At 39.7% G+C, this 25,890-nt stretch overlaps 1 protein-coding gene across 1 annotated transcript; it reads left to right on the top strand.

Annotated features, from left to right (window-relative positions):
* Nucleotides 1-3,241: 3,241 nt before the first annotated feature.
* On the top strand, nucleotides 3,242-16,535 carry crispld2 (cysteine-rich secretory protein LCCL domain containing 2). The gene is made up of 15 exons (XM_029428639.1): nucleotides 3,242-3,371; nucleotides 5,507-5,865; nucleotides 6,984-7,102; nucleotides 8,552-8,684; nucleotides 10,413-10,528; nucleotides 10,945-11,045; nucleotides 11,132-11,326; nucleotides 11,413-11,473; nucleotides 11,587-11,653; nucleotides 11,753-11,883; nucleotides 12,011-12,054; nucleotides 12,171-12,243; nucleotides 12,592-12,667; nucleotides 13,605-13,735; nucleotides 16,212-16,535. The coding sequence occupies exons 2-15, from the start codon at nucleotides 5,584-5,586 to the stop codon at nucleotides 16,261-16,263; spliced, it is 1,581 nt and encodes a 526-aa protein (XP_029284499.1). The 5' UTR covers nucleotides 3,242-3,371; nucleotides 5,507-5,583; the 3' UTR covers nucleotides 16,264-16,535.
* Nucleotides 16,536-25,890: the final 9,355 nt, after the last annotated feature.

The raw sequence follows: 25,890 nt of genomic DNA, 5'->3' as shown, positions 1-25,890 counted from the left end.
GCCTGAAGGGCACATTATGTTTGAACACCCACTGATAGACCACCTATACTCACAAGTGAGTCCTTCAGCCATACTTTAGGGATAATGGTGTATGTATACGTGTTAGCCCTCTCACCATGGGCCTTTTTAAGGCTGGAGTGTTTTTGTTTTGTTTTTAAATGTGTTGGACATATTTTTCATCACAAGACAGAACATTTAACGGTCATCCACGGGGCATAGAACGGCAGAAGGGAGCTAAATGTTACTTTTCTGTAATATGAGCATACCATTATCACTATCAATACTTATCTGATTTAAGATGACCAACCCCAAAAAGACAACACACATGCAGCAGGAGACGAGAACAATGTGGCCTTGTCACATCTGTATGTCTTTCTGCTCCACAGCGTATGTAGAGTCATGTGTTTTAATAGACAGGAGACGGCCATGAACCCCTTTACTTAACCAAGCAGCAACCACCACAGCTCAATATTAAGACCTTTCAATGGTGGAGTCTTGATATCCAGCTCGTCTAATGGCTGATGCAGAGTTCATGATGAAGTTGAACAATAATATTTTGGTTGTCACTTATTTTGAGGGCTACGTGTTCTTGTTCCATGCAGGAAGTGCTTAGCACCCGGGGGTCAGGCCACCCAAATGATGTCCCAGAATAAATCCGAAGGGTCACAAGATGATTACATTGATATTCTTGAAGTGAAATACTGAGTTTAATAACCTGTTCATGCCCATAACAACCATTTAAATTAAAGGAGACATATTATGCTCATTTTCGGGTAGAACACGCTTCATTCTTCAAAAAAATATATTGTCTGTCTGTCTGAGTATATCTGTATTCACAATCTGTCTGAAACACTCCACTTTGGCGTCTGTCTTTTTACGCCTTCCTCGCAAGAGCTGTACCACCCTGCCATCAATGCAAAGACACTCACACTGCCTAATCGCCGCAGCGCCTCATTTGGTGTGAATGCAGCCAAAGGAAGTGGAGCCAAATCTGAATGTCTTGTTGAATCCTGTGTTTTCTGACCTCGGCAGCCCACAATAAACTGACTGGTTCTATATCCAAATGTGCAAAGTACTGAAAAAGTGAGTTTTATATAATATGCCCCCTTTAAACGATATAGGAAGGAATAATCGTGTCCAAACTGAGGGGTTCTTTATTTTAGGTGGTCGCAAGCCAAAGAAAGTCAGGTTTAGTAAACATTAGTGATTACACATTCGCTTTCCATCTGCATGCTGTAAATAGCAGTTACTTCTGCCATGACTGTTGGCTCTGAAGCTGGCTCTTGGCAAAACGACTGGCCTTGAAGCTGGAATGCCTGGCATGTTCTCCATCTGGGCCAGTCCTCCTTTCAATATGTTACAATCCACTAAAGCTACAGTATGCATAATTCTTATCTTGTGTGCTTACATTTGACTAATCTGGCCTCCCATCAACTCTATATCCTCGTAGGAGTGATCTTTGTGCATTTCCTGTTCCATTACGAGCTGGTTTGTTTTTATAATCAGCCTCGTACAACAGTTTTTTCCCTCTGAATCTCATATTTGTGCATTTTGTCTTTACTCCATAGTTTGTAAGGAAAGTAAACATTTTGGCAAACAGTTCCAAGGACCTCCACAAGCCCCCCAGTGTGTGTGTGTGTGTGTGTGTGTGTGTGTGTGTGTGTGTGTGTGTGTGTGGTAGTTCCTAGAACTTCACAAAAAGAATCACTTGGGTCCCTCTTGCTCAAGATTATATAATGTATAATGTCAAAAAGTAAACAAGAAAAGGATGTTTGAGTTGTGTAATCCTTTTGTTGTCTTCAACTAAGACTAATGCAGAGTTGTGAGTTTTCATTTGGCCTGGTGTCAATTCTATATCAGGGCTGATGCGGCAGAGCAGTTAATAATACTCTTGAGAGGAGACCCTCATCCCTTGGTCATCAGGTCTGAGTAACACGATTACAAACGTTTGTCACAAGGATGATTGAGGTTTTAGTCATTAGAACATCCTCAAAAAAACAAAAACCCACAAGGTCATCCTTTGAGTTTGATCTTTACTTTTCAAGTGTCTCATGCAATTTTCCTGTGAAGATCCTGATACAGACCGTAACCACTGTCGCAAACATCTCTGCAGGACGTACAAGAAAGAGAGCAGATGCATGATAGGCCAGACTTCCTGTTAAACACATGTGTTTGACTGAGTGCAGAGCCCAAACTGGCTTTCGTCCTGAGTGGCCAGGCTCTTGCAAAGACAGAAATCAAGCTCATGATGGAATGAAATGACTGCAGGGCCAGTAAGGAGATACGACAATGACGTGATGAACCCTGTTTGGCAGATCCTTGTTTGACTCTATATTCTCTCTAACCTATACTAATCTGAAGTGTTTTAATACTGTAATTACTGTTGACACTTTCATGTGATGAAGGTGATTTTTAATTATCCATAGCAAGGGGTTTTCAAATGTTTGTATACCAGTTCCTAAAATCAAAACAGATCAATCTTGACTCCAACTAAGAAGATTGTACAAGTTTGTTTTAATGAGCATGCATGATGGAGGACACATTTTTTGGTCTGCAGACAAACTACAAAAGCTGATTTCACTTTATTAGCACACCTGCAACCAGTGACATTAAGTCTACATAATTTATGTAAGGAGTACAATTGTATGTAATATGGTGTTATCTTTCACTCTTATTTCCTACAACTTGATGTATGTTGTATGGATAAGCAACATGTTTGTCTTACAACTATTCTATAAATACAATTATTAAGCATTAATAAAGCCTTTATTATCAACTTATTTAGCTCTTTAGAAACGGAAAATTATACCAAAATATTATTTGGATAATTATTTTTTAGTGATAATTCCCAGTGATATGAATCTTAACTATTCTTTTAGTTGTAGTGATTGTAGGTCTCCCTGTCCACTGCTGCCCCTGCTCAGTGTGTTGTAAAGTTTGAAGCGTGTCTGTAGCTGGTTGTGAAGATACATATTTGGGTAATAACTGTCACCCGAGAGTGATCTAACTGTCTGCCGCTGACTTGTCTGACAGCTCGCTGATTTACAATATTTGTAGTTTTTTCTTCTTCTTCTTCTTCTTCCTCGTCAGCGTGTGCGCGCGCTTTGCCAAGAACATAGCCCAGTTCGGGGCGGCTGGCGAGTGGGGGAGTGAGGAGGAGAGACAGTCATTTTTTCCTCTAGTCCTGAGGGGTCTCCTTCTCTATATAAGGCACTGTGAGCTGCTCAGGACTTACACAGCTCCTGTGTGCTTCAGGAACACCGCCAACAAGCAGCAGCTCGGTCCTCTCGCAAGGGAATAATACAGTTCTCCAGCGGGCAGAGGAAACTGCTCCGAAATATTCAACTGGATACTAAGTGAGCCAGATAGAGGTGAGCAAGATGAGACTTTACACACATTTATTTGAAATGGGTTGTAGCGTTCAGGTAGCCTACTCTGCGGAATAGCAGGGATTTTACTGTGAACCAACTATTTTAAAGTTTCACCCTGCAAAAATAATTGACCATGCAAGTAGACTATAGAACTTATGACTGACATAATATTGTGTGAATGAAGCTACACTGTCTCCCTGTTTCAGATTCATTGATTCACTCAGAATGAATATGATTCTGAGCAACTTTGATAATTTCATAATTTGTGTTACTCACTCTGTCAGGCGTCTTTGAGTTAATAGAAAAGCGCTATACAAGTCTAATGTATTATTATTATTATTATTATTATTATTATTATTATTATTATTATTATTATTATTATTATTATTATTATTATTATTATTATTATTATTATTTCAGTTGTGGGTTACAAACTTTGTCACAAGAGGCTGTTGCTTTTCATTGTGAGTGTGTAACTTCACTAAGCTCATTTCAATAGGAGAGCAGTAGCTACCATAATGGAAAATATATATACAGGCAGTGAACTTATGAGCACAAATTGGACAAGTAATTCAAAATGTAATGCTAGACTTTAGGTCATCGATAACGTATTAAAAAAACCTACACAAATATTACAGTTCTAGGGGCAAACCATTGTAAAGAAGAATAACTGGTGTAGTGCCAATCTTTAGAGGGCATGAAAAAGTGACAGAACATCTATGAAAATGTATATAAATCAGACAATTTATATTGTGACATGAGTTGTGTTTACATTCGACCTCGTGGTGAGGCGGAGAGGGGGTCTGCCCCTGAGGGCTCATCCCATAGACACAATGTGGAAACGTACGTGTGCCCGAGTCATCCACTCTGTCTGTCACACTGGTATAAAATTCATGAGAGCTATGAGAAGGGCCCAGACAGAGAAGCTGGTAGAGGTTCAGTGTGAAAAGGGGGGCACAGGGAGAGGAGAAGGGTGTGGTGCCTGAGCTGCCCGCTGGCTCACAGTGGCCAGAGCTGGCACAGCATGTTGACACAAAGCCGGTGCCAGACCTCAAGCTGCCTTTGCAGCCGGAGTGAAAGAGGTGAAGAGATTCAAGGATGAGAGCAACCAGTTCGAGCTAGAGTTTGGTTTATTTAGTTTTTTCTTCTCCGATCACACTGACTGCTCTTCTCTCTTTATGAACATTTCTGACTTTGTGATATTTGGTTTAGCAGAAGGAGGTCAGATGCACGGTCTGTTACAGAATATTGCCCCTGGATGTGTCAGGAATGCAGCTTTCTGCTGCTTCAGCAGGGTGAAAGCTTGTCAACCTGAACTCAGGTCTCCCTCCTCAGTGTCCCGGCCTGCTGCTCAGTTTGGTTAGAAAATAATCAGAGTCACGACACGAGGACAGATAGATAGTATTTCTCAGTTTAAATAAGGTGCAACAAGTCCAAAGCAAAGTCTGTGTTATATTTACTAATGAAGCTTAACATGCTTTTTTATAAGATATACTATTAAAGCTAGTCTATATTATTACTGGTAATGTAAAAATAATTAAAGCTGTTAAAAGTGAGACAATGTTAAATGTTACACACACACACACACACACACACACACACACACACTCATATCTATTAGATTCAGATAATAACATATAATAATATTAATATAAATCAGTCTTATACAACATCACCCATAGAGCCTCAAAAATGTCCAGACACATGAATTGTTAACACTTCAGAGTAAACAAAAGCAGAACCTCTCAAGCTTCTCAAGCGAAAGACTTGTTGCAGGGCTGTTGTATTGCATCACATTCTATTAATGTGGCTGATAAATTAGTAAGAATTTTATGCAACAGCCACAAACCAGCAAAAGGCTGAACTGACAGGAAGCAGAACAGCTGAGAATAAAAAGTCCAGAGTTGAGGGAGGACAGTGTCATAAGATACTGTGTGCCAGTATCAGTTACAACTTCACACAATACAAGGGAAATAGTGAATAATTATACATTTTCTTATCAATATTTCATCCTAGTACCATTGAATTGACAAGTTTGTTATAAAAAAGGACTCCTACATTTGTTTAGCAATCTGTTCTGTGCTTTGTGGACTCGCACAGTGGGGAAAGACTCATTAAATATTTCCTCCCCGCAGGTTGAGTCTGGGACTTCACACACGATCCGCTGTCTGCTGCAGTCTGAAAGTTCAACCCAGACAGCCAAAGTGTCAGAATGACCTACGCTGCCATGACCTGGCTCCCTGTCCTCTCCCTCTCCCTCTCCCTCCTGCTGTTGTGCGTCAGGGACTCAGCTTCCCTCTTCCTGCCCGACTCCAATGAGCTCAGGCAGCTGCTGAGCCGCTACGAGCAGGAAAAGGACCAGAGCGGCACCAGCAACACAGCTGGCAATAGGACCAGACGGGCCATCCGCTGGTCGGACCGTGAAGAGATCCTCCAGCTGCACAACAAGCTGAGGGGCGCCGTCTACCCCACTGCCTCGAACATGGAGTACATGGTGAGACATGTCCCATTAACCCAATGACCTATTTTACTATTATTCTTAAAGATGAATAAAAGCTATCAACTGTAACATTTGACTTTACCTCACAAAGAACTTACTTTTAATGTGTCTGGTGATTAGATTAAGTTGTGCTCTGCAGAGAAAGCGGTATTTCTGTAATAAAAACAACCTTTTCTCTCAGCTGGAAACATGCAGTCATGACGGTGAGCTGTTGCCAGCCTGCTGTGCTGCTCTTTTACAAGGAGGATAATAATCCTGACTCTGTCTGTCCTACCTGCCAACAGCTCAGTGCCGGGGAAAGACAGCAGAGCGAGGGTGGGCTGGGTCAGGAGGACAGAGATAAAAGGCTAGAAAGGGAATATCATGGGACAACGTGGCACATCAATGGGTTAAGTAAGAGAGGGATTATTGTAGAGGCACACAGGAAGTTATTGAAAACTATGAGCTCCATAAAGTTGAGAGAAGCAGTGGCGGCCTGTGTGTCTCTGCAGTGCGGTTATAGCTGGGAAGGAAAAGTGTCTGAAGATTTACTCTGCCCAGTGCTCTTTCGAATTCCAGCGAACAGGCAGTGTGTGTGTTTGTGTTAGTGTATTGGTGTTTGGGGTTACAGTGGTGTCTGTGTGTGCATGTTTTAGAGACCACCAAAAGGCTGGAAATTTACTGAGGAGATGTGCTCTGAGGGGCCGTGCTTGTATGCAGTCTTCCCTCCCTTCATAGCGCCCCGTTCACGGTGGGAGTCAGGTGTCCTCTCCGCTTTCCACCGTCCTCTGCACCGCTGTAAAGAAACCCACTCAGAAAATGTGAATAATTCCGCTGTGATTGCTGGAGATTTGTAGTGGACCAGGGCCAGGCGCCAGTTGCCCCACTCAAATGACACTGTCAAAGGTTAATGTTGTACTTGTATCCAGCTCAGTTTCAGCTCGTTGGAAAGGAAGGAAGTGCAGGAGTCGAGGCCTTGAACAAGTTGCGGTTAGGTATCTACTGAGTCAGAACAAGATGTGGATTATAACGCTTTATAGTAGCAGACTCAGCAGGTGGATGTCACAAAGTCTGCTCATTGTCCAAAGAAAGTGAAATCCTTGTGAGAAACTTGTTTTACTTTACGTGTGCAGGTTTGGGATGATGAGTTGGAGCGGTCTGCCACTCACTGGGCACAGCAGTGTCACTGGGACCATGGACCTCAGGACCTGCTCATGTCTATCGGACAAAACCTGGCTGTCCACTGGGGGAGGTGAGATGCAATAACACACAAAGTCCAGAGAGAGTTTATCTGTGTTTATTTTGATTATTAATAACAGGGGAACATTAAATCAGATTTTAAAAAAACACCATTATAAGTGCTATGGCTGAGTATCGTACATTTCATTTGTCATATTCAAACAATATTGTTTGGAAGAAAATCTTGTTTTTCTAGAAAACATTGTTTATTTATTTACCGATAATATTTTCTGATAAGACACCATTTATAAAGGGTTTGTAATAGCGTTATTATTGGTTAATAAATAATTTACTAATGCTTTATGTATCAGTGACAAGACATTGATAAGACAGTTATAAATATTGGAAATTCATTATTAAATGCTTAAAAAGCTGTTAGTTAATAGATTATCTCTGCAGTCCTTTTGAAAAAAGGTCATATGAGGATGGGGAACATGGTAAATATAATACCTGCTTAGCATCTGCATGTTAGCATTTTCACTATAACCCATGTTGACGTTTAAAGCACCGCTGTGCCGACGTCCAGCCGTGGACTCTTAGGCTTGTTCACAACCCGGCTACCTCATAATGGTTTATTACTGAGCATTAATAATGTAACACCTGATGACAGAATAATTAAAAACAAACTATAATTGTAACTTGTCATTCTTGGCAGTTTTTGATACTTAATGCTACATACAGATTTCCAGAAAGAGTATTGAGCATTGATACCCAGGTCTATGCAGAACAAAGAGTAGTTTAAAGCTATTCTGTCACATAATCAGCAGGCCATATGGACTTATGATATTAATGTAAGTATTTTCTTAGCTGCTAATGCTGTAAGAGGAAGTTGTTTCGTGTAAACTTAAGTGATGAATGCTGCACCTTTAAAAAAGAAAAACATTAATATGTGTGAAGCACAAGCATGTGTAGTGCGAGTCCTGCCCTTCCAGGAATCTGCTCCCATTCTCACTGCTGCTTTCCTCCCTCCCTATTCCCTTCTTTTCTTCCTGTGCCAGTAAACCCTGATGTGGAGTCCTTTTTTTCCCCACTCCCCCTCTACTCTCTCCATTTATAAGCTCAGCACTTTTCAATACCCTAAAAAGAGATGTTTATAACAAGAGCTTGAACAGATTTGTTTAGGTTTGCTCTGATTCATTCTTTTTTAAACCTGATTTGATTTCCCCTGTTATGGATGGGGAGCAAACTACCGTTCTGTGTGCCAGGTCAAATTCAGACTCATCATTTGAGGCCTGAAGGGAGGAGGAGGGGCAGTGAGGTTCATGCAGTGTTTCTCAAGTCTAGCCAAAGCACCTGGCAGCTCCCTCAGATATTTCCTTTTTGCCCCTGGTACCTGGATGGCCTGTGACTGAGCCTACTGTTTGTCTGTGTGTGTGTGTGTGTGTGTGTGTGTGTGTGTGTGTGTGTGTGTGTGTGTGTGTGTGTGTGTGTGTGTGTGTGCGTGCGTGCGTGTGCCCTACAGATACCGCTCTCCTGCCTTCCATGTCCAGTCCTGGTACGATGAGGTGAAAGACTACACCTATCCCTACCCCCAGGAGTGCAACCCCTGGTGTCCAGAACGCTGCTCCGGGCCAATGTGCACCCATTACACCCAGGTGAGATGGATGAACAAAGAGGGGGAAGTTAAGGTGAATGAGTTCAGGAGAAATCTTTTGAAGACAGACAAAATAAGTTTACAGGAAAATCCACTTTTTTTACACATCAAAGTCTGATTTTCTGTGGGGAGTAGAGCTGCATATGTGAAAACAGTTTTATAAAACCTTTTGTGGTTCAAGAGAGCGCTGCATGAAGTCTGAGAAAATGGCCTCAAATGATATCACTTCGATCGGACTGTCAGTGGTTGTGTTGCATTGTGGGGGTTGTAGGTGTCAGGTTTTTGACAAGAATTGAATAAAAATACAAATGGAATAAAAAAAGATAAAATCTCTGGTTCTGCTGCACTACATGGTGAATTTGACCATTTTATAGAAGTGCAATGCTAAATCGGTGGAGGACTGATCAGATACTGCAAGAAGCTGAAAGGTTTTGGCACCCAGTGTAGTAGGTGTCATTTTAGGGTTGAAATATATTTGTAGCATATACTGTAATGTGTGACATATTTATGATCAAATCTGTTTAGCATCAGGTCATGTGCCTTCTTTTATCTGTAATATGGAACATATGTCACTTGACAAGGTGTTGCTGGGGGATACGACATGTGGTGTGCACCCTGTATGATATTTCACAGCATTTATGGGCAGAGTCTTGCAGGGACTAAGGGGTTAACTGACAGGCATGGATATAGCAACTTGTAGACAGTGAAGGATAAATAGAAAATCTGAAGAAATGGACAGAAAGAAGAGTTGAAGAATGGATGAGAAAATAAAAAAATCAATCATAAGGAAACAGAAATGGGTGAGTTGGCCACCTCTTGCACTAGACTTTACTCTGTAGCTGCTGGCATGAGTTTACAGAAATATCCAGACTCCTCCCTCTGCCTTCACCCTGAAACCTGATCACTGCCATCTGGTAGTCATTTCCAGACACACCAGACACCCCTGACTACTTGACCTGGATTCTTCTGAAGATGCTGCAGAGATGATTCGGGGCCAAATCTGAGCATCATCACCTTATCTCTGTCCTTCATTTACTCGAAGTGCTGATGTACCTGCAGTCCAGGCAGTCATATTCCATAATTACCTCTGCGGAGAAATGCTATACCCTCTGAAGTTACAGCGTACATTAAGTTGACAACCAGCACTCAGCACACATCCGTCTGTGTGCTGACTCACTGCTTCCAGTGGCTTCTAGCTGTACCAGGAAAAAAGATGAACATTCCTGAGGAGGGAGAGTGCACATGTTTCAGAGTTTGGGAGGAAAGTGAGGAAGAGTTATGGAACATGCCGTGTTGTATTTGCTGTCAAATGACACATCATTTATCTAGAACACCACTGCTGCAGCTTTCCGTTTAACAAGGCGTTCTATTTTACTTTGGACAGTTTTGAGACTCTGAGACTCAGATTTTAAAACATTTTCCACTTCTATCAGGATGATGAAAATGATCATGAGTGTGACACAGAGGGCAAACTGGGTTCACACATAACATGCATCTGATTGGGGCAGAATAACAGACCAGGCCCTCCTGGAAGTCCCAGTGGCCCCATTAATCGTGACTGCCAATCTAGTTGCTTCCTCTGGAATGACTGATCGAACAATGGGCTGTGAGAAAAGTGAGGCAAAAAATAATAATACTAGGCTACCAGCTCAGTCTGCTCTACTATGTGTCTGTTCTTTCAGTTCTGTTTGTGCTAACTTTGCCCATTATTTTATTTCAATCTTTACAGCTGGTTTGGGCAACCACCAGCCGAGTGGGCTGCGCAGTGCACGTGTGTCCAAGGATGGACGTGTGGGGAGAAGTATGGGAGAACTCCATTTACCTCGTGTGCAACTATTCTCCAAAGTAAGCACAATATTCCACTGTTCAACAGCTCTGCTCTCTTGATACCTGTTTAAATTATTGGTCCTTACAGTGCTGACAAATAGGGTGTGTCCTTAAAATAGCTGCACTGCAGATATTTAGCACTGGTTGTCCGATACATTTGTATGGCATATTGGAGCCATTAAAATTCCTCCAGAAGTCAGAATAGAAAAATAATAATGAAGCACAGGGAAAGAAAAATAAGAGCAGAGCAGGCGCTTGTTTTCCAGACAGCCCACAGGATGTAATTTGCCTGAGAGACAACGAGGAGTGTTTTTATTAGTTTGTGGGATTAATGACTATTAGGAGTGTTGTAATTACAAGGCTTTAAGCCCAGTGACGCTTGACTGATGATTCATTTCCACCTTACTCAAGCTATCCACTGTTCACTTCTGCAGGGGCAACTGGATCGGCGAGGCTCCATACCAGAACGGCCGCCCTTGTTCCCAGTGCCCTCCCAGCTATGGAGGAGGATGTAGGAATAACCTGTGCTTCAAAGGTAAGCAAACCTACTTGGTTTTCATTCAAAGATGTTAAAATTAAACATGTTACGAAACCTCAACCCAAATCTGTTTGTCCATATAGACTCTCAGCGCTCAGAGACAGAGGACATGAATGAGGTGGAGAAGCCACAGGTTCCACTTCCACCTCGTACCACTGCCAAACCTGCCCCCAAACCTAAACCATCTGCTCCGAAGAGACCAGCGTCCAAACCCTCCACTCCTAAGCCCACCCCACCCAGGACGCCATCTTCAAAGACTCCCGGCAACACCTTTCTCGGTAGCTGCAGGAATTATTAAAAAATAACCTTAAACTTTCATGTTTTTTACATTTATTTTCTAATGTTTTTTGTCTTGTTCTTGCAGCTCAGAACATTAAGTGTGAGACTAGACTGCGAGATAAGTGTAGAGGCGCAACCTGCAACAGGTCAGCTTATTTTTCAGGATGTGCATAAAATATGTCTTATTGCTTCTGATTTACCATACACTTCCTCTCCAACATGAACTAACTCTTGTCTCAATCTCATTTTCCGACTGTAGATATAATTGTCCTGCTAATTGTCTGAATAAGAAAGGAAAAGTTTGGGGAACTCTCTTTTACGATGTGGTGAGTCTATCAACCAATACAAAAACATCTCGCATCATGCAATAATTTATACTGTAAGTGCATATTTAATAATTAAGTATAACAAATGTTTTCTTTCAGCAATCAAGTATTTGCCGAGCTGCTATCCATTTTGGTGTCATCGGCAACAATGGAGGAGTGGTCGACGTCACAAGGATGGACAAATTTCCGTTCTTTGTCAAAGCCACAAAGAATGGCATTGAGTCCTCCAGGTAGATGTTTGGCCTACTTTACCCAAATTGGTTGAAATCACATGATGCAACACATTGTAACATGCATGTTGTGCAATAATGGAGTTTTCTGAGAACAATTTGCTAAACTCTACAATCTCTTTTACAGTAAATATAAACCCGGTAATGCCTTTGTGGTGGCAAAAGCAGAAGGTAAGTGAGGCACAGTTTCCTAAGAAGATCTTTGATTCCTGATTGCATGTAGATTGCCACATCAGCCAACACATAATGGGAACATTAAGTGTTTTTCTCTTCTCTCTCTGTGACAGAAATGACTGCTGACTGCTACACCACAGTGGCTGAAATCTGCCCTTTCAAAAAGCCCTACTCAAACTGTCCAAGGTGCCTCCTCACATTCTCCTGTCATTATCTAAAGCAATTAGAATAAATAACAATTAGCAAAGGAAAGGTTTTGGTTTACAGTAACTCCTCCTGTGGGCACCCATAAGTGGAAGCTGGTGAATAAACAGCTAATGATTGACAATATAGTAAAATAAAGTTGTAATGTTATGAAATTTGTCTTCCTAGGAGACTTTATATATCTTCTTAGAACCCTATTATACTGGGTTATAAACTATTTTAAAAAAAGGTAAATAAGGGGATGTTAAAGTATTGTGTTAATAAAATCCAAAATGTATTTCCATTAAAGTGACCCTGAAAATTCATACTAATGTCCAATTTGTTTCCCAGAATCTTCTGTCCGGCCAGTTGCAAGACTCAGCCTTCCTATTGGTCACCTGTGATTGGAAACAACATCTACACAGATGTAAGTAAAACACTGTTTTGTTTGTGCAATTAGTTCAAACCCAAAGACAATGATATCTGGATCCGCAGCATGGTTAAGTTGGAGTGACTTTGCAGACTTTGTAATGCATGGTAGCTATGTAAAGCCATTGAATCACAGTAGGAATATGGAGATAGGATTCTCATTGAGAATGGGAGGAATGGCGAGGTAAGCCAGAGACCACCAGGGATGTGTTACCCATCATGGGGCCTGACCATCTTACTCAAGTGTTATGTCAGACTAGGATCAGAGATGTCATATGTCAGAGATAGGAGACAAACACAGAAATGGTTTCATGAAAACTGGTTTACATCATCCCTCAACTAAATCACGCTCAGAGTAGATTAGTACCCTCCATAATACATTTTGTCAGATGTACAATTTGTTGGAATTCCCATCACTGTTGCCTCAGTCACATGAGGTCAATGTGGTGTTAAATAGGGTTTTATCTTGTAAATTGCCCTTAGATGACGTCCGGCTGGATCACAGATCCCCAGAGATCTTGAACTTCTTACAACACAGAATAAAAGCAGCAGTGTGGCTCATAGCAAATGTGCCCAGGAATGTTTCGCAATCTCAGGCGCCTGAATGTGCTTCTACAGTGGTGTAGAAGCTGGATGTTGGTTAATCATGAGACATAAACCATCTGGTGAGAAATACTGTAGGGGTGTATGGACAGTGTGATCTGTGTTTAGACTACAAATGAAGGATTCTGGTCCAGACTGTTGATAAGGTCTTACGGTCGGTTGTTGAGGCTCAGACTGTGAAACAAATGCTTGCATATGTGTGTTTGTGAATTACTGCAATATATTAAGTAATGTAATTGATAATAATGGAATTACAAAGATATTCATGTAGTGAAAACGCTGTTTATCATCTTGTACATTTTCTTTCTCCTTTTTGCACTTTCTCCTTACAGAGCTCCAGTATTTGTAAAGCAGCCATCCATGCAGGAGCAATCAAAGCAGACGGCGGCCTTGTGGATGTTCTGCCACTGGACAAGAGAAAGAACTATGCTGGAGTCCTGAAAAATGGCATCCAGTCTGAGAGGTACAACAACATTTGTTTTTGTGGTTGACTATTTTTTACTGTAATTATCTTTCCTGGATGAGCATTGTTGCACAACAACAAAAGATACACAGATAGATGGGTCAGGCACCCTGTCAAATAGTTGTAGGTTAGCATAGCGACATTAGCGATAGTCTGAGTTCCAGAAATCTATATTTTTAGATTTGGCTCCAAGCAGTCTGGCTGTAAAATATTTCAGAGAAGCTTTTTTATCTGAAAATGAGAACAACCATTCATGTTTAGACACGGTATGTGGCAGCTTCCATCAACAAGTAACCATTTGGCAGCTGTGAAACTGCAAAGCCTCCTTAATTGTAATGAATCAATCAGTTAAATAAGTTAAAAAAAGCCTGGGGAAGTGTAGGAATTTGTTATTGCTAATAACACACTGTTACTGTTTGAGAAGTACAACATGTAATCTGCTAAAGTCTTATAGGAGTGAGGTAGAATTTATGGTTTGGTAGTTAGGATCCCTTAATAATGTCCTAATATTTTCCCAAACCGCTAGCCACATGGTCTTTGCAATAAATGGTGCAAGGTCTCAACCAAAGTTATGCTTGGATTTATGCCTGGTCAGCAAACTGACTGCACTAACAAGCATGATGAAACATTTAAGGTGTGTCCCACCCTAACAGGTGCAATAAAGCTAACAGGAGAGTCAAGTATGCACACAACCCCACAGTCATAGGCAGAGGTCTACTTGGACCAGATTGGGAACACCTGTGTGAGTGGGCAGTTGGTGTGTAGGGGCTTTAAAGAGATAAAGGGAAATGTAGCCTCATAATCAGACTGAATAGCTATTTTCTTTCATTGGATACATTCATCTTGATGTTGAGTTCATGCTAGCCGATTTCTTATTTTGTTTTGTTTTGGCCTAATCTTAGCGAGTGACAGATCTGTCACGGTAAAGTCATTTGTAGATGACACAGAAGCTGCCGTAGCGGTTACTATGAGCTACTTACTCAACATTTTTCACATTGATCAAAGAAATATCTTGACTTAAGAGTTGTTATTTCTGTACGTTAACTTTTACAGCTTCGTCAATCACATCCATTCTTGTTACCATTTGTCTGTCGCTATTTTTAATGAATGTAGTTAGCTAGCTAGCTAGCTACATATGTAGGAATCCTTCGTAATCCTTCCTACTAAGCTCTGATTGTTTCCCTAACTATGGTAAACAGCCTTCAATGGACACAACACCCAAACAACTTAAATTGCTGAACAAATTTTAGATGTGGGCGGTACATCAGAACGGTCTGGTATAGATATGTATATCTATGTATAGATACAGAATAATATTTATCTTCAGTGCTTTACTCAGCTCAGGCTTTTGACCAATGGGAGTGTGCTCAGGAAAACGTTGAGATACAAAATTAAATTAAAACAAGCTTCTAGTAAAATTAGACAAGTGCATTTTACAAGAGAATCTAAAATATGCTTCAGAAAGTTGCTTTTATTTACTATACCCTACATTGATTTATGTCTCCTGTAATAATGCATGCAGTGGGTTCCCTGCAGGCACACCATGTTTCTCACATCACTCTCATTGCTGTGGCCGACTCCGGCGGACAACGCTTAGGCAAAAAAGCCCTTGTGGGCAGTACTGCTGGCATGTGAGGTTGTAAGAGTAATGGTGTGGTTTAGTGTGTGGATGGGCCACACATGGGATCTTTGCTTACTTTACTCAGGCATTTCAATGGAGTGTGCAAAGTGCTGAATGGCCAAAGTAATCCAAGTCTGACTACTATGAAATCTAATGCAGATCTGCGAAAGCCTCACTCAGGGCACTGGGATAGGAGGTCAATAAACGGCTGAGAGAGAGAGTCCGTGCCCTGTGCCAACATCATGGCAGGGTGGGCAGGTTGGACTGGACTGTTTCTGGGGAAGTAATCACAGCCTATCTGATTACTCGAGGATGGAAAGGCTGTCAGCCACTTAGTCAGTGCTTTCCTATACGGACAATTATCTGTGATTTGATACCAATCGCACAGGCCTATCATGATTATTGATCATGGCAGAGCTTCAAGGTCTCTCCACCAATGAACTAATTACAAAGTCATCAAGTTTAACACATGTTTTGGCTAGAAAAGGTTAGACTCAGAAATACGGCAACAATGAGTCATACTGCCAACGCGTCATTTCCAAAGATGTTGTGAACACCATGATTGTGAACTTTTTAATGGACTTAGCTGCTGGGAGAACTTGGACAATACTAGAAAGCAGACTTCCAAGTTTCACAAAAACAAACATTATGCAAAAATATGTATTTATTTGACTTAAAAGGCTATTTTACACTTCAAATGAACTTTAGGAGAGGATAACTCTGCCTCTGCTGCTCCAATTTTGATCATTCATCTCCAATCTATTATTCACAATTCACAACTTTATGGAAGTGACATGTCGTGCCCTGTGTTGCATCTGCCAAATGTAACATGTTTTCTGTATTGCCTGTTTGCAGCAAGAGCAACGCAGAGGGAGGTTCTTTCCGAATCTTTACTGTGAGGGAGTGAGACTTCAGATCAGAAGTCCAGACACCAACAGAGTCACCTCAGCTGCTCTTGAAGAGCAGGAAGTGCCTACAGGTTGGATACCATGGCTGTTCATCTGTCTCTGTGCCTTCAGTGGAAACAGAACGTCCCAGCAAATTGACATGTTTCCCTCTTAGTTCATAAACAATAGCCACCCAGTAAAAGTTGTTGTCCAATATTTTGATGGACCTTTATTTTTTCTCAACTTTTAACTCCAGATATAGATATTTCTTCATACTTACTTAATCTGTGAAAAACAGAATGTTACTTATATATATATATATATATATATATATATATATATATATAAGTAACATTCTGTTTTTATATATATATATATATATATATGTATATATATATATATATATATATATATATATATATACATATATATATACATACATATATATACATATATATACATATATATACATATATATATATATATTATGATGCATTGAACAGCTGGTGCTGGAAGTTTTGAGTCGTTTTAAAGAAAGTATTATGTTTACATTGATGTTCTTATTACAAATTCAAATTGGTTTTCATACACAGGAATGTATAATGATCACACTGTATTTAATCATTGTGTACAGAATATATGATATTTTGTTTGTTTTAAAAATGGAGTACCATATATTAACATGTCTATGTCAATTCTGGTTTTATTTTATTGCCTTTTTCTGCTTACCTGGATAATCTTTGCTTTTTGCTCTTGAGGATTTAGCCTGTGAAATCAAATCTAAGGCTAAATTATATTTATAAGTTAAGTGGTGTGCTCATTGTGAGCAAGGATGTTTTGTTGGCTTGGTGGTAGATGGAAGTGTATACAGGCAGCAGGCACTGCTTTACATAGATTATGTTTCCCTTAAGAAGGCTGGTGTCACTTCAGTGCCAGACATGTGGAGGTGATTTAGTGAAGGTGTTATGTTGCTAAGTTTACGGTTTAGTGTATGATAGCTGGTGCAGATGGCTCCTCCTAAGGTGGTAATATTGTAGATGTTTTAAATAACAATCACGGACAGAAAGATAACAAGTAGCCATTATATATTTATTATTGCTTAGTGCTTTCCTAATTTCTTTATCTCTGTTGTTTCTGTAAGATATATGAAAATGCTAAATTTGTCCCCTCCCCACCTAAGACAGATGAATGTGTCACATGTGTCAGAGAGAGTTTTATGTGTAGAGACTAGACCATATCTGGAGGTGTGTGAATGTGTTAAAGATTTTCTCATCATCAAACTGCAGTTTATGCACTTTGGAACAATTTACACTATGCAGCGCAGGCAGGATGCAGACACATGTAATATCTCTATACTGGATTGAGGCAGTTTTGCCCCTGGTACAGCCCTGGTTGTATTATTTTTCTTAAAGCAATGACTCATTTTATTAAAATTTAGCTTTTTATTGTTTTTATTTATTTTTAAAAAATTATATTTTACACTTAAGTGTTTCTGTGGTGTCTCAAATGCACAGGGGAAAATGCATTTTATTTTAGCATTGTAAGCATCCATTCTGTCAACTAATTGACAATTGTAAAATTAACAATTGTAAAATCCAATTTGTGCTTTAGGACCAGTGTCCGGTTGTACTATGTTCTGTTTGTTTTAAGGATTTTAAATACCTGGCCAAGAAAAATGTATCTTTATCTCTTTATTCTACCTCAGTCCTATCGCTACGCTAGGCATCTAAGTCTTGTTCTATACAGGATTTTTTTATGGGAAATGCTTAAGGTTTTGTAAAGTTATGGGAACTGCAAATACTATGATGTTTCTGTTTTTGAATAATCCTTAATGAAGTAAGATATAATTCAAATGTGTGAATGTGTTCAAATTGTCTTGTTTTTATACAGGTGTAGGATGGGTTCTATATTTTTTGCTGAATTTGAAAATAAAGTATTCCTTATAAATTCTACAAGACCTGCTTCTGTTTCAGTAAATGATGAGTGTGCTGTGAGTATTCTGTATATTTTGCACTATTTTGAGATGAAGAAAAATCAACAGATTATTTTTTTAATGAGTGTTGGTGTTAGTGTTTGGTTTTATTAATCTTCAATTAAAGACTGCCCTGTCATGTTCTGCACAGCCGCCCTAACCAGACAGATACCCAGCGTTTTAGTTCCTTCTACATGAGGTTATAACTTCATGGACCTAAAGAAATCTAGAGTATTTTTTAAACGTCATCCAAAGCAACAAACATATAGCTAAAACAACTCCCCAGTGTGTATGTGGATTACTGTATTCTCAGGGTAGTGAGACAAAATATGAAACAAACTATATAACTGTTATATGATCTCCCAATTTTATTAAATGTACTTTGACCAGTCATGCATACATCATGCATTATGAATTAAATGTAGACCAAGGCCACCCAGGATTTGTTCGTTATCTTTGGAAGAATATTACTGACCATGTTCATAACCTGGCTCTGCTTCTTGAGGACACACATATGCCGAGTGAAGTGGAACAATAAATTGAAGCAATTGCTTTTACACAAAAACCACAGACATAATCTGCCAATAGGGCTTTAGCTCATGGTGGAATGATTTCAGGAGAAAGAATAAAACTCTGTGGCCATTTCATAAACTTGTAATCTCCCATTTCACACTCTGGGCTGAAGTTCTAATTTGTCAGATATTTGTGACAAATCATCTGAGATGATGAGATCACTGTATATGCCATTAATAAATGCCTCAGAAAGCGGTAGAGGCGACTAGAGCAACCTTCTGAACACTATAATTTGTCATACTTCCAGGGTTTTTATTAGAGGCAGATGTTTAGTTAATCCCTGGTTGGATAGGGCCCTGGCCACTTTACTGATAAACAGCTGCAATTGGCTTGTATGATGACTGTTTTACTCCCATTGTCAATGGAGAAAAAGATTTGCACTCACCCTGTAAATCACCACACTCCTCGAAAACAAAGTTCAGTGACTCGGTCCAACCTTCTTATCCTCAAATATGCTTTGTGCAACATATTGTATTGGTTGTACAACTGCATCACATCGGACTCAAAAGGGTAGTTGCAGTTTTATTTGTTTTTATGTGCAAAAAGGATTGATGTTGACTGCACTGGTGAAGTTGATCCATCCCTTTGAACATTTTCTACAAGTCCATAATCATTGCAGGTCTATCTCAAGAAATTAACTGAATGTGATTTCCAACGATCTACCAAAACATAAAGGAAATGATAAGGCAGGAAATTGATTGCTTTTGAATTTTGCAGGCATTTATGGTCCACAGAGGATGAATCCTGCTGACCTTGGTGATCCCCTGTGTTCTAATCTACATAATTGATATGAAGACCTTAAATGTGACAAACAATGTGATCTAGCATTGAATTTTCTTTCTTAAGTGATGTACTCTATTGGAACACAAGTATTGCATCATCTTCACTTCACCTGTCTAGGTCGGTACAACACTGTGGCACCATGATGTTGATATTTTGTTTTTTTCGTGAATTATCTAAACAACTATGGGATCGATCGTCCATGGTGCCGAGAAGATAATTTCTAATAACAATGGCAAATGGACATTCGTGGTTAAGGGACTTTGACTCCCTTGCGTAAATTGCTGACTTGAGCTGATCAGAACATATAAATTAGATTAATGAGTAATAACTCAAACGTACCATTCAATTTGAACCACTAAGATGCCTGCTCTGTGCTCTCACACATACATTTACATTTAGCAGGACAGCCATGGGTGAGGCTGTGCTAACAGTATTATTACCAGAATTTATTATTTATTATTTTATTAATGGGTTTTGGAAGATAGCACAAGAGCTTATTGCAGTATAGTTCCTATACTCCAGGCAGGATCTTGATTACTGGACAGAAATAAGTTGGTCAGAGAGGCCTTATAGTACAGCACAGGGTTTCAAAAAAGCCAGTTGACCATCTTGTTTAAAGGAATGTTAGATTTAGAGACATGGGAGTTAGTTAGACGCACCATCTTCCAAAAGAGGCGTAACAGAGATCTGGCTGATGTTGTTATGACAGGACTTTGCCTGGCCTGCTTGTTCATCATAAGAATTTGGCAAGATTTGTAGATTCAAAAGGAGGATAGAGGATTTACCAAAGCCATCTATCTAAAGGGAGAATTTTTGGAATCCATTTGAAATTTATCGTTTTAAGCGTCTTCAAACATAATTTTACTAAAGGTTACTGTGCAGACATTGGATAGGAAACTAACTACTAATTTTTCACTGTTGAATTACATCCAGTCCTGGGGGCATTTCATGCATGTTTTGCATGACCTCTGTTTCAGTCGCATTGTGTCATGTCCCGTCAGATTATTTAATGTTATGTCATGTATTTATGTTATAGTTTAGTTCATGTTCAGTATGTAATATATCTCAGGTCACGTAATGTTAAGTTACAGTCACGCTTGTCTAGTATCGTCTTGCACTTCCTGTTTTATTTTGAAACTCACCTTTCCCTCTCATTCCAGGTCACTTAACTTCCTGCCTTGTGTGTTTTCCCGCTTCTGTGATCGTCTGCTCCGCCCCTGATTGTTGTCACCTGTGTCCCCTTAGTCATGTATAAATAGTCCTGTCTCCCCTTGTCTTGTGCCAGTTCGTCTTGTTAATCTAGTCAGGTGTATGGTTATTGTTAATGGGTAAACTTTGTATTAAAAGATCTTTTGTTTGTAAGTCAGACACTTTGTGGAGTCGTGTATTTTGGATCCTATGTTTTTTCATTATACCTCATAAATGTCAGATATTAGCATTTAGCACTGCTGTTAAGTACATCCTCACAGAACGGCTGGCGTGGCTGTAGACTCTGGTCTTGTTCGGATATCTCTTTTTTTCCTGGTTGTCATAACCCACCATACCTGTCAACCCTCCTGTTTTCCCGGGATTATCCCGTATTTTTACTTCTACCCCGTTTTTTAAAAATATTTTCCCGTAATTATCCCGTATTTTTAACCCTTCAAAAAAAAAAAATAGGCCCCAATTAAAAAAAAGCGTAAAGTGGCCTCCGGTAAAGCAGGTGGCAGTATTATGTTTAACTTTAGTTGAAAAACGTTATCCGCCAGTAAACACACAGAAGAAGAAAACAGGAACAATAACACAGAAGAAGACTTACGCATATGGATGAGAGTCACAGTGAACGTGAGATAGATGGAGATGCAGTTGTACCTGCCAAACAAGTTAAAACTTTATGCAAGTAACTAGACAAATGGGAGGAGACCTTCCCTTATTTAATAAAAAGCAGAGTCGGCCAAACTTGTGCTTTTTGTAAAGTGTGCCATTCAGATGTTAGCACCGCACACGACGTAATAAGCGATGTTCGCCAGCAAGAAAAATCGTCCAAGCACAAGCACGCCAAGAGGCACAAACACATTCACTGTTAATGACTTCATGTGTGACAAGAACTGTGTCGGAGGCAGACCAAGTGACCAAAGCTGAGGGAAAGATGTCGATGCTTAAAAATAATGTAGCCTTCAGCTTCTGCGTTGATTTCAGTCGCAGTGTAGCGCACATGTTTCCCGACTCTGCCATCGCAAGGAAGTCCTCGTCGGGGGAAAAAAAAGCCACACAACTCATCAATCATCAAATAAATTGATGATAAAAAGTCATCAAATAAAATCCATAAATCTTATTAACATTTCTGTACAAGTAATAAAACTTTAAACATGTATTTCCTGAATGTATATACCCGTCCCTTATGTGTTTACGTTTACATTGGTGGCTGAGAGCTATTAAAATATGGGCGGAGTCCGGCAAAATATTTCCCTTATTTTGAAACTCCAATGTTGACCGGTATGTAACCCAGGCACTTCTACATTTAATATTAGAATGCACAAAGATGGTGAGGAGAATCAGTTCATTCAGAACCCGACATACTACGTAATACAATTCTGAATGTTTTACTTTTTTTTTTTATCACTTTTGCAAAGCCATAAAAATGTAGAATTATAAGTGACAATTTCCTGCATTGTAGTGGCGCCAAACCACTCACAAATTAACGCAATGATGCTTTCCTAAGTAATGTATCCCCATTGCTGTTGTTTTTTGGTTTGTTCTGTGTTTTTTCTCGCTATGAGAGCCACCGCAATGAATCCCTGGCCGCGTTCCTTCGGGACACTGTCTGAATTCTGGCCCACAGGGAGGAAACCCCAAGCGAGAGAACAAAGGTTGTTTGTCTGAGCGATGATGAGGAATCTGTGGTGATGGTGTGTAGTCAACCAATGTGGACTGGAGCAGTTAAACAAAGTCGGCCTTCCCGGTAGAGCTATAGGCTCCACGTATTAGAATGAAACGATAAGACCTCAGTGCTCTTGGTGTAGACAGTAACACAGACAGTTTTTCTTTCCTCCTTGTGACGTACTTCCATTCTGGGAAGAGTGTGTTGAAGATTCACAGCCTAATGATCAAATACAAGGGTGCATGCTCATACGCGTCACCTAACAGCCAGCGTTTTGTGGTGTAAACCATAATTCATGTTGTTTTGAAACATAGTTTCTCCTTTTATAGGAGTGATGATTTAGAAAAACATGAAAACATGATCTTTAAGTGTTTCTGTCTGTAAGAAAATAATCCCTTTCAACAGAAGGTCCTCATCGAAGAATCTTTGGTGACGCATAGTTTATATTGCAAGTTTTCGGAATTCCAACAATGATGATGGTTCCCAATATTGATCTGAAAGATTGTTCACTTTTCTTTGCATTTGACATTGTGTGTGAACTGATTTTACGGTTAAGATGACTATCAGTTTTAGAATCCTGCTTTTTTATGAAAAGTGATATTGTTTTCATAAGCTGCAGCTTAATGTGATAGTTATTTATACATGTTAATGTTACACCATGCTAGTAGCTCTGTAATGTGTTAGCATGCTAACATTAGCTAATTAGCACTATACATAAACTACAGCTGATGGGAATCAAATCAAATATAGTATTTATATTGCCCAATATCACAAATTATACATTTGTCTCAGTGTGCTTTACAGACTGTACAGGATACGACACCCTCTGTCTGACCCTCACATCGCACAAGGAAAAACTTCCTAAAAGAAACTCCAAAATTAAAGGGGGAAACATGAAAGAAACCTCAGGGAGAACAACTGAGGAGGGATCCCTCTCCCAGGACAGACAGACGTGCAATAGATGTCGTGTGTACAGGATAAACAACATAGTACAAATACAACATTTGACAGAAATGATGTGTTGAAAAAGAAAAAGTTTGGATGAATCCAGGAAAATGTCAAGAAGGCTTCCCGGTGTCCGGCAGGACATCATCAGGCAATGTCGTTAGTTTTGCAGGTATTTTGTTACAAACCATATTATTGGACAAATGTGTGGACCAAATGTCATGGCAATCCATCCCATAGTTGTCTAGACATTTCACTAAAAACAGTAAATGTTAACCTCATGGTGATCCAGAAGACTGTGCCATCAGTGTGTGAGGTTGTGTGTGAATGGGGAAATGTTGACAATGTTGGTAAAGCGCCTTTAGTAGTCGGATACTTGAAAGACGCTATACATTATAAAAATACTAAGTCTAAGTTCAAATGCAAGTAAGGATTAGTCATCTGGGTATTTCTGCTGGTTATGCAAGATGAAAAATCCAAGGATCAATGAATATCTGTAAAGAAAATCCAATCCAATAGTGTTGAGTCATTTCACTACAAACCAAACATTTCGACCTCATGGTGGCGCTATAAGAGAAGTCAGGGGATCACCAATTAGCCAGTGTTTTCAGATTTATCCTCTGGGGACCGTGAATGCTATGGCAACCAACAGTTAAGATATTTCAGTCCGGACCGACGAACACACTGACAATGCCATCCATACAGTCCCTCTGCAAATGTAGCTAAAATAATTTGTATTGTTTGCCCACATATTGTGCAGTATATACTGTTCGTTTACATCAAATGCAGCCGTGAACAGAAGTAACAATTTATGATTGGTTTGGCTTTTATTTCCTGTAGGCTATGTCTTGTAATTTTATGTATAGTGAAAAAAGTTAGTTATGTGTATTATACTAAAACACAAAAAAGTGAAGCCTTTAGAAATCTCTCAATTTCTCCCGGGGTCAGCAAAGGCCCTTTTCTTTTCTCACTGACAGTCCTAAATTATGAGGTCTTATTCTCTCTTCCACATAGCTTTCCACAAAGGATTCCCATTTGTCCAATATTTGGCTAATAATGGGTGCATGACAAAAGCTGTTTCACAAACCGGTCAGTAAATCAGTCTAAATATAGAGACCCTCATTATAGATGTTATAACAAAGAGCACACTCAGCCCAGTTTTATTTTCCAGCATCACACACGGGAGCCGACTCATAATCACATGCTGATAATGGTTGGTTGTTTCTTTTGTACCTTTCTTTTGTTATTGCCCTGCTTGGTGAACATATGAGTCCAATGAGTAGCAGAAGAGTGTCCGCACTTTATTCTGAGTGGAGTGCTCAGACAAGTGGAAGATTTAGCTGAAGTAAACAAGGCTTGAGGGCCAGTTTAATGTCTGTTTAAATAGCTCTATCCTCAGAGGGTTTGTGCGAGTACACAACCAGAGAACCAGAGAAGAAGGGGGAATAAGACGCTTCTGCAAAGTTTGTTGAAGTTTTCTTCCTGTGAGAGGCTCTAAGAGTTTGGATGAAAATGACCCCGGCCTTCTATGGGCACTTTTAGTTTGTCCAATCAGTCTGATGTCCTGACAGCAATGATCAAAACAATGCATAAACATTTACTCTCAGCAAATATAGAAGTGAGGCAGGGTGCAACAACAGTGGTGCATAATCTGAAGTGTGACTAGAAAGCAATTATTCCTTTTGAGGAAAGAAATTTAAGAAGAATTGCTGATGCACTGGACATAGGATTTAGAAACGTAACCTCCCAAGTTGAATAGTGCTCTTGAGGCGTTCTTGTCAGACAGATGATGGCTGATCTTCTTGGTATCCAGCAAATAAAAGACAAATGTACAGTGTGAGATGTCTGTCCTCACACACATATGTCTTCCTAAGCAAGTATATTAGTATTAGTATAACCGGATACAGAAGTCAATGCCATGGTGCAATTTGCAATATTCCTATGAATATGTAAAATGATCATTTAGGACAAAAATGTTGATAAAAGAAAAATAATTGAAGGAAATTGAAGGACATGTTTTGGACAGTAGTGTGTAATTCAACACATTTAAAACTGGATTGTTTCGAGGTTTTCTTACAGTATGTTGTCAGCGTTGTTCTGTTTTTCTTTACGTTACATAACTCTACCGCCTCCCACTCCGTGTGTCACTTCCTGCAGAGTACAATATGTGTTGGATCTTGGAAGAGGTCATAAATCTCCCCTTTAGCTACCTTTTGCCATTCTATGTCTGGCTTGAAGAGCTACGTCTCCAGTTATGTATTGAAAATTAACGCCAGATTCATTTGACCTTTCCAAATTCTGAGAAAAAGGGATTCCCTAATGCTAATCCCAATTTAATACAGTTGCCATTCATTATAGGGGACTCAATAGAGCATTCAGCACAGATGTGATGCATCCATCATACTTGCAGAAGAAGACTCTAAATTATGAAATTTGGACAGGTTATATAACAGACAGTGCTTAGATGTGTTGTGCATACAGTACAATGATCTAACAATACAATGATTTCTCTTG

Source organism: Cottoperca gobio, chromosome 3, assembly GCF_900634415.1.
Source record: "Cottoperca gobio chromosome 3, fCotGob3.1, whole genome shotgun sequence".
Lineage (NCBI taxonomy): Eukaryota > Metazoa > Chordata > Actinopteri > Perciformes > Bovichtidae > Cottoperca > Cottoperca gobio.
Note: the sequence above shows the minus strand (reverse complement) of the source record. Positions and strands in the feature narration are given on the sequence as shown.

Excerpts from the sequence above, each read along its gene's own strand:
- crispld2 (XM_029428639.1), top strand. The coding sequence starts at position 5,584 with ATGACCTACGCTGCCATGACCTGGCTCCCTGTCCTCTCCCTCTCCCTC. Across the intron at positions 10,529-10,944 it reads GTGTGCAACTATTCTCCAAA|GGGCAACTGGATCGGCGAGG; the intron begins GTAAGCACAATA and ends TCACTTCTGCAG. Across the intron at positions 12,244-12,591 it reads CCCTACTCAAACTGTCCAAG|AATCTTCTGTCCGGCCAGTT; the intron begins GTGCCTCCTCAC and ends TTTGTTTCCCAG.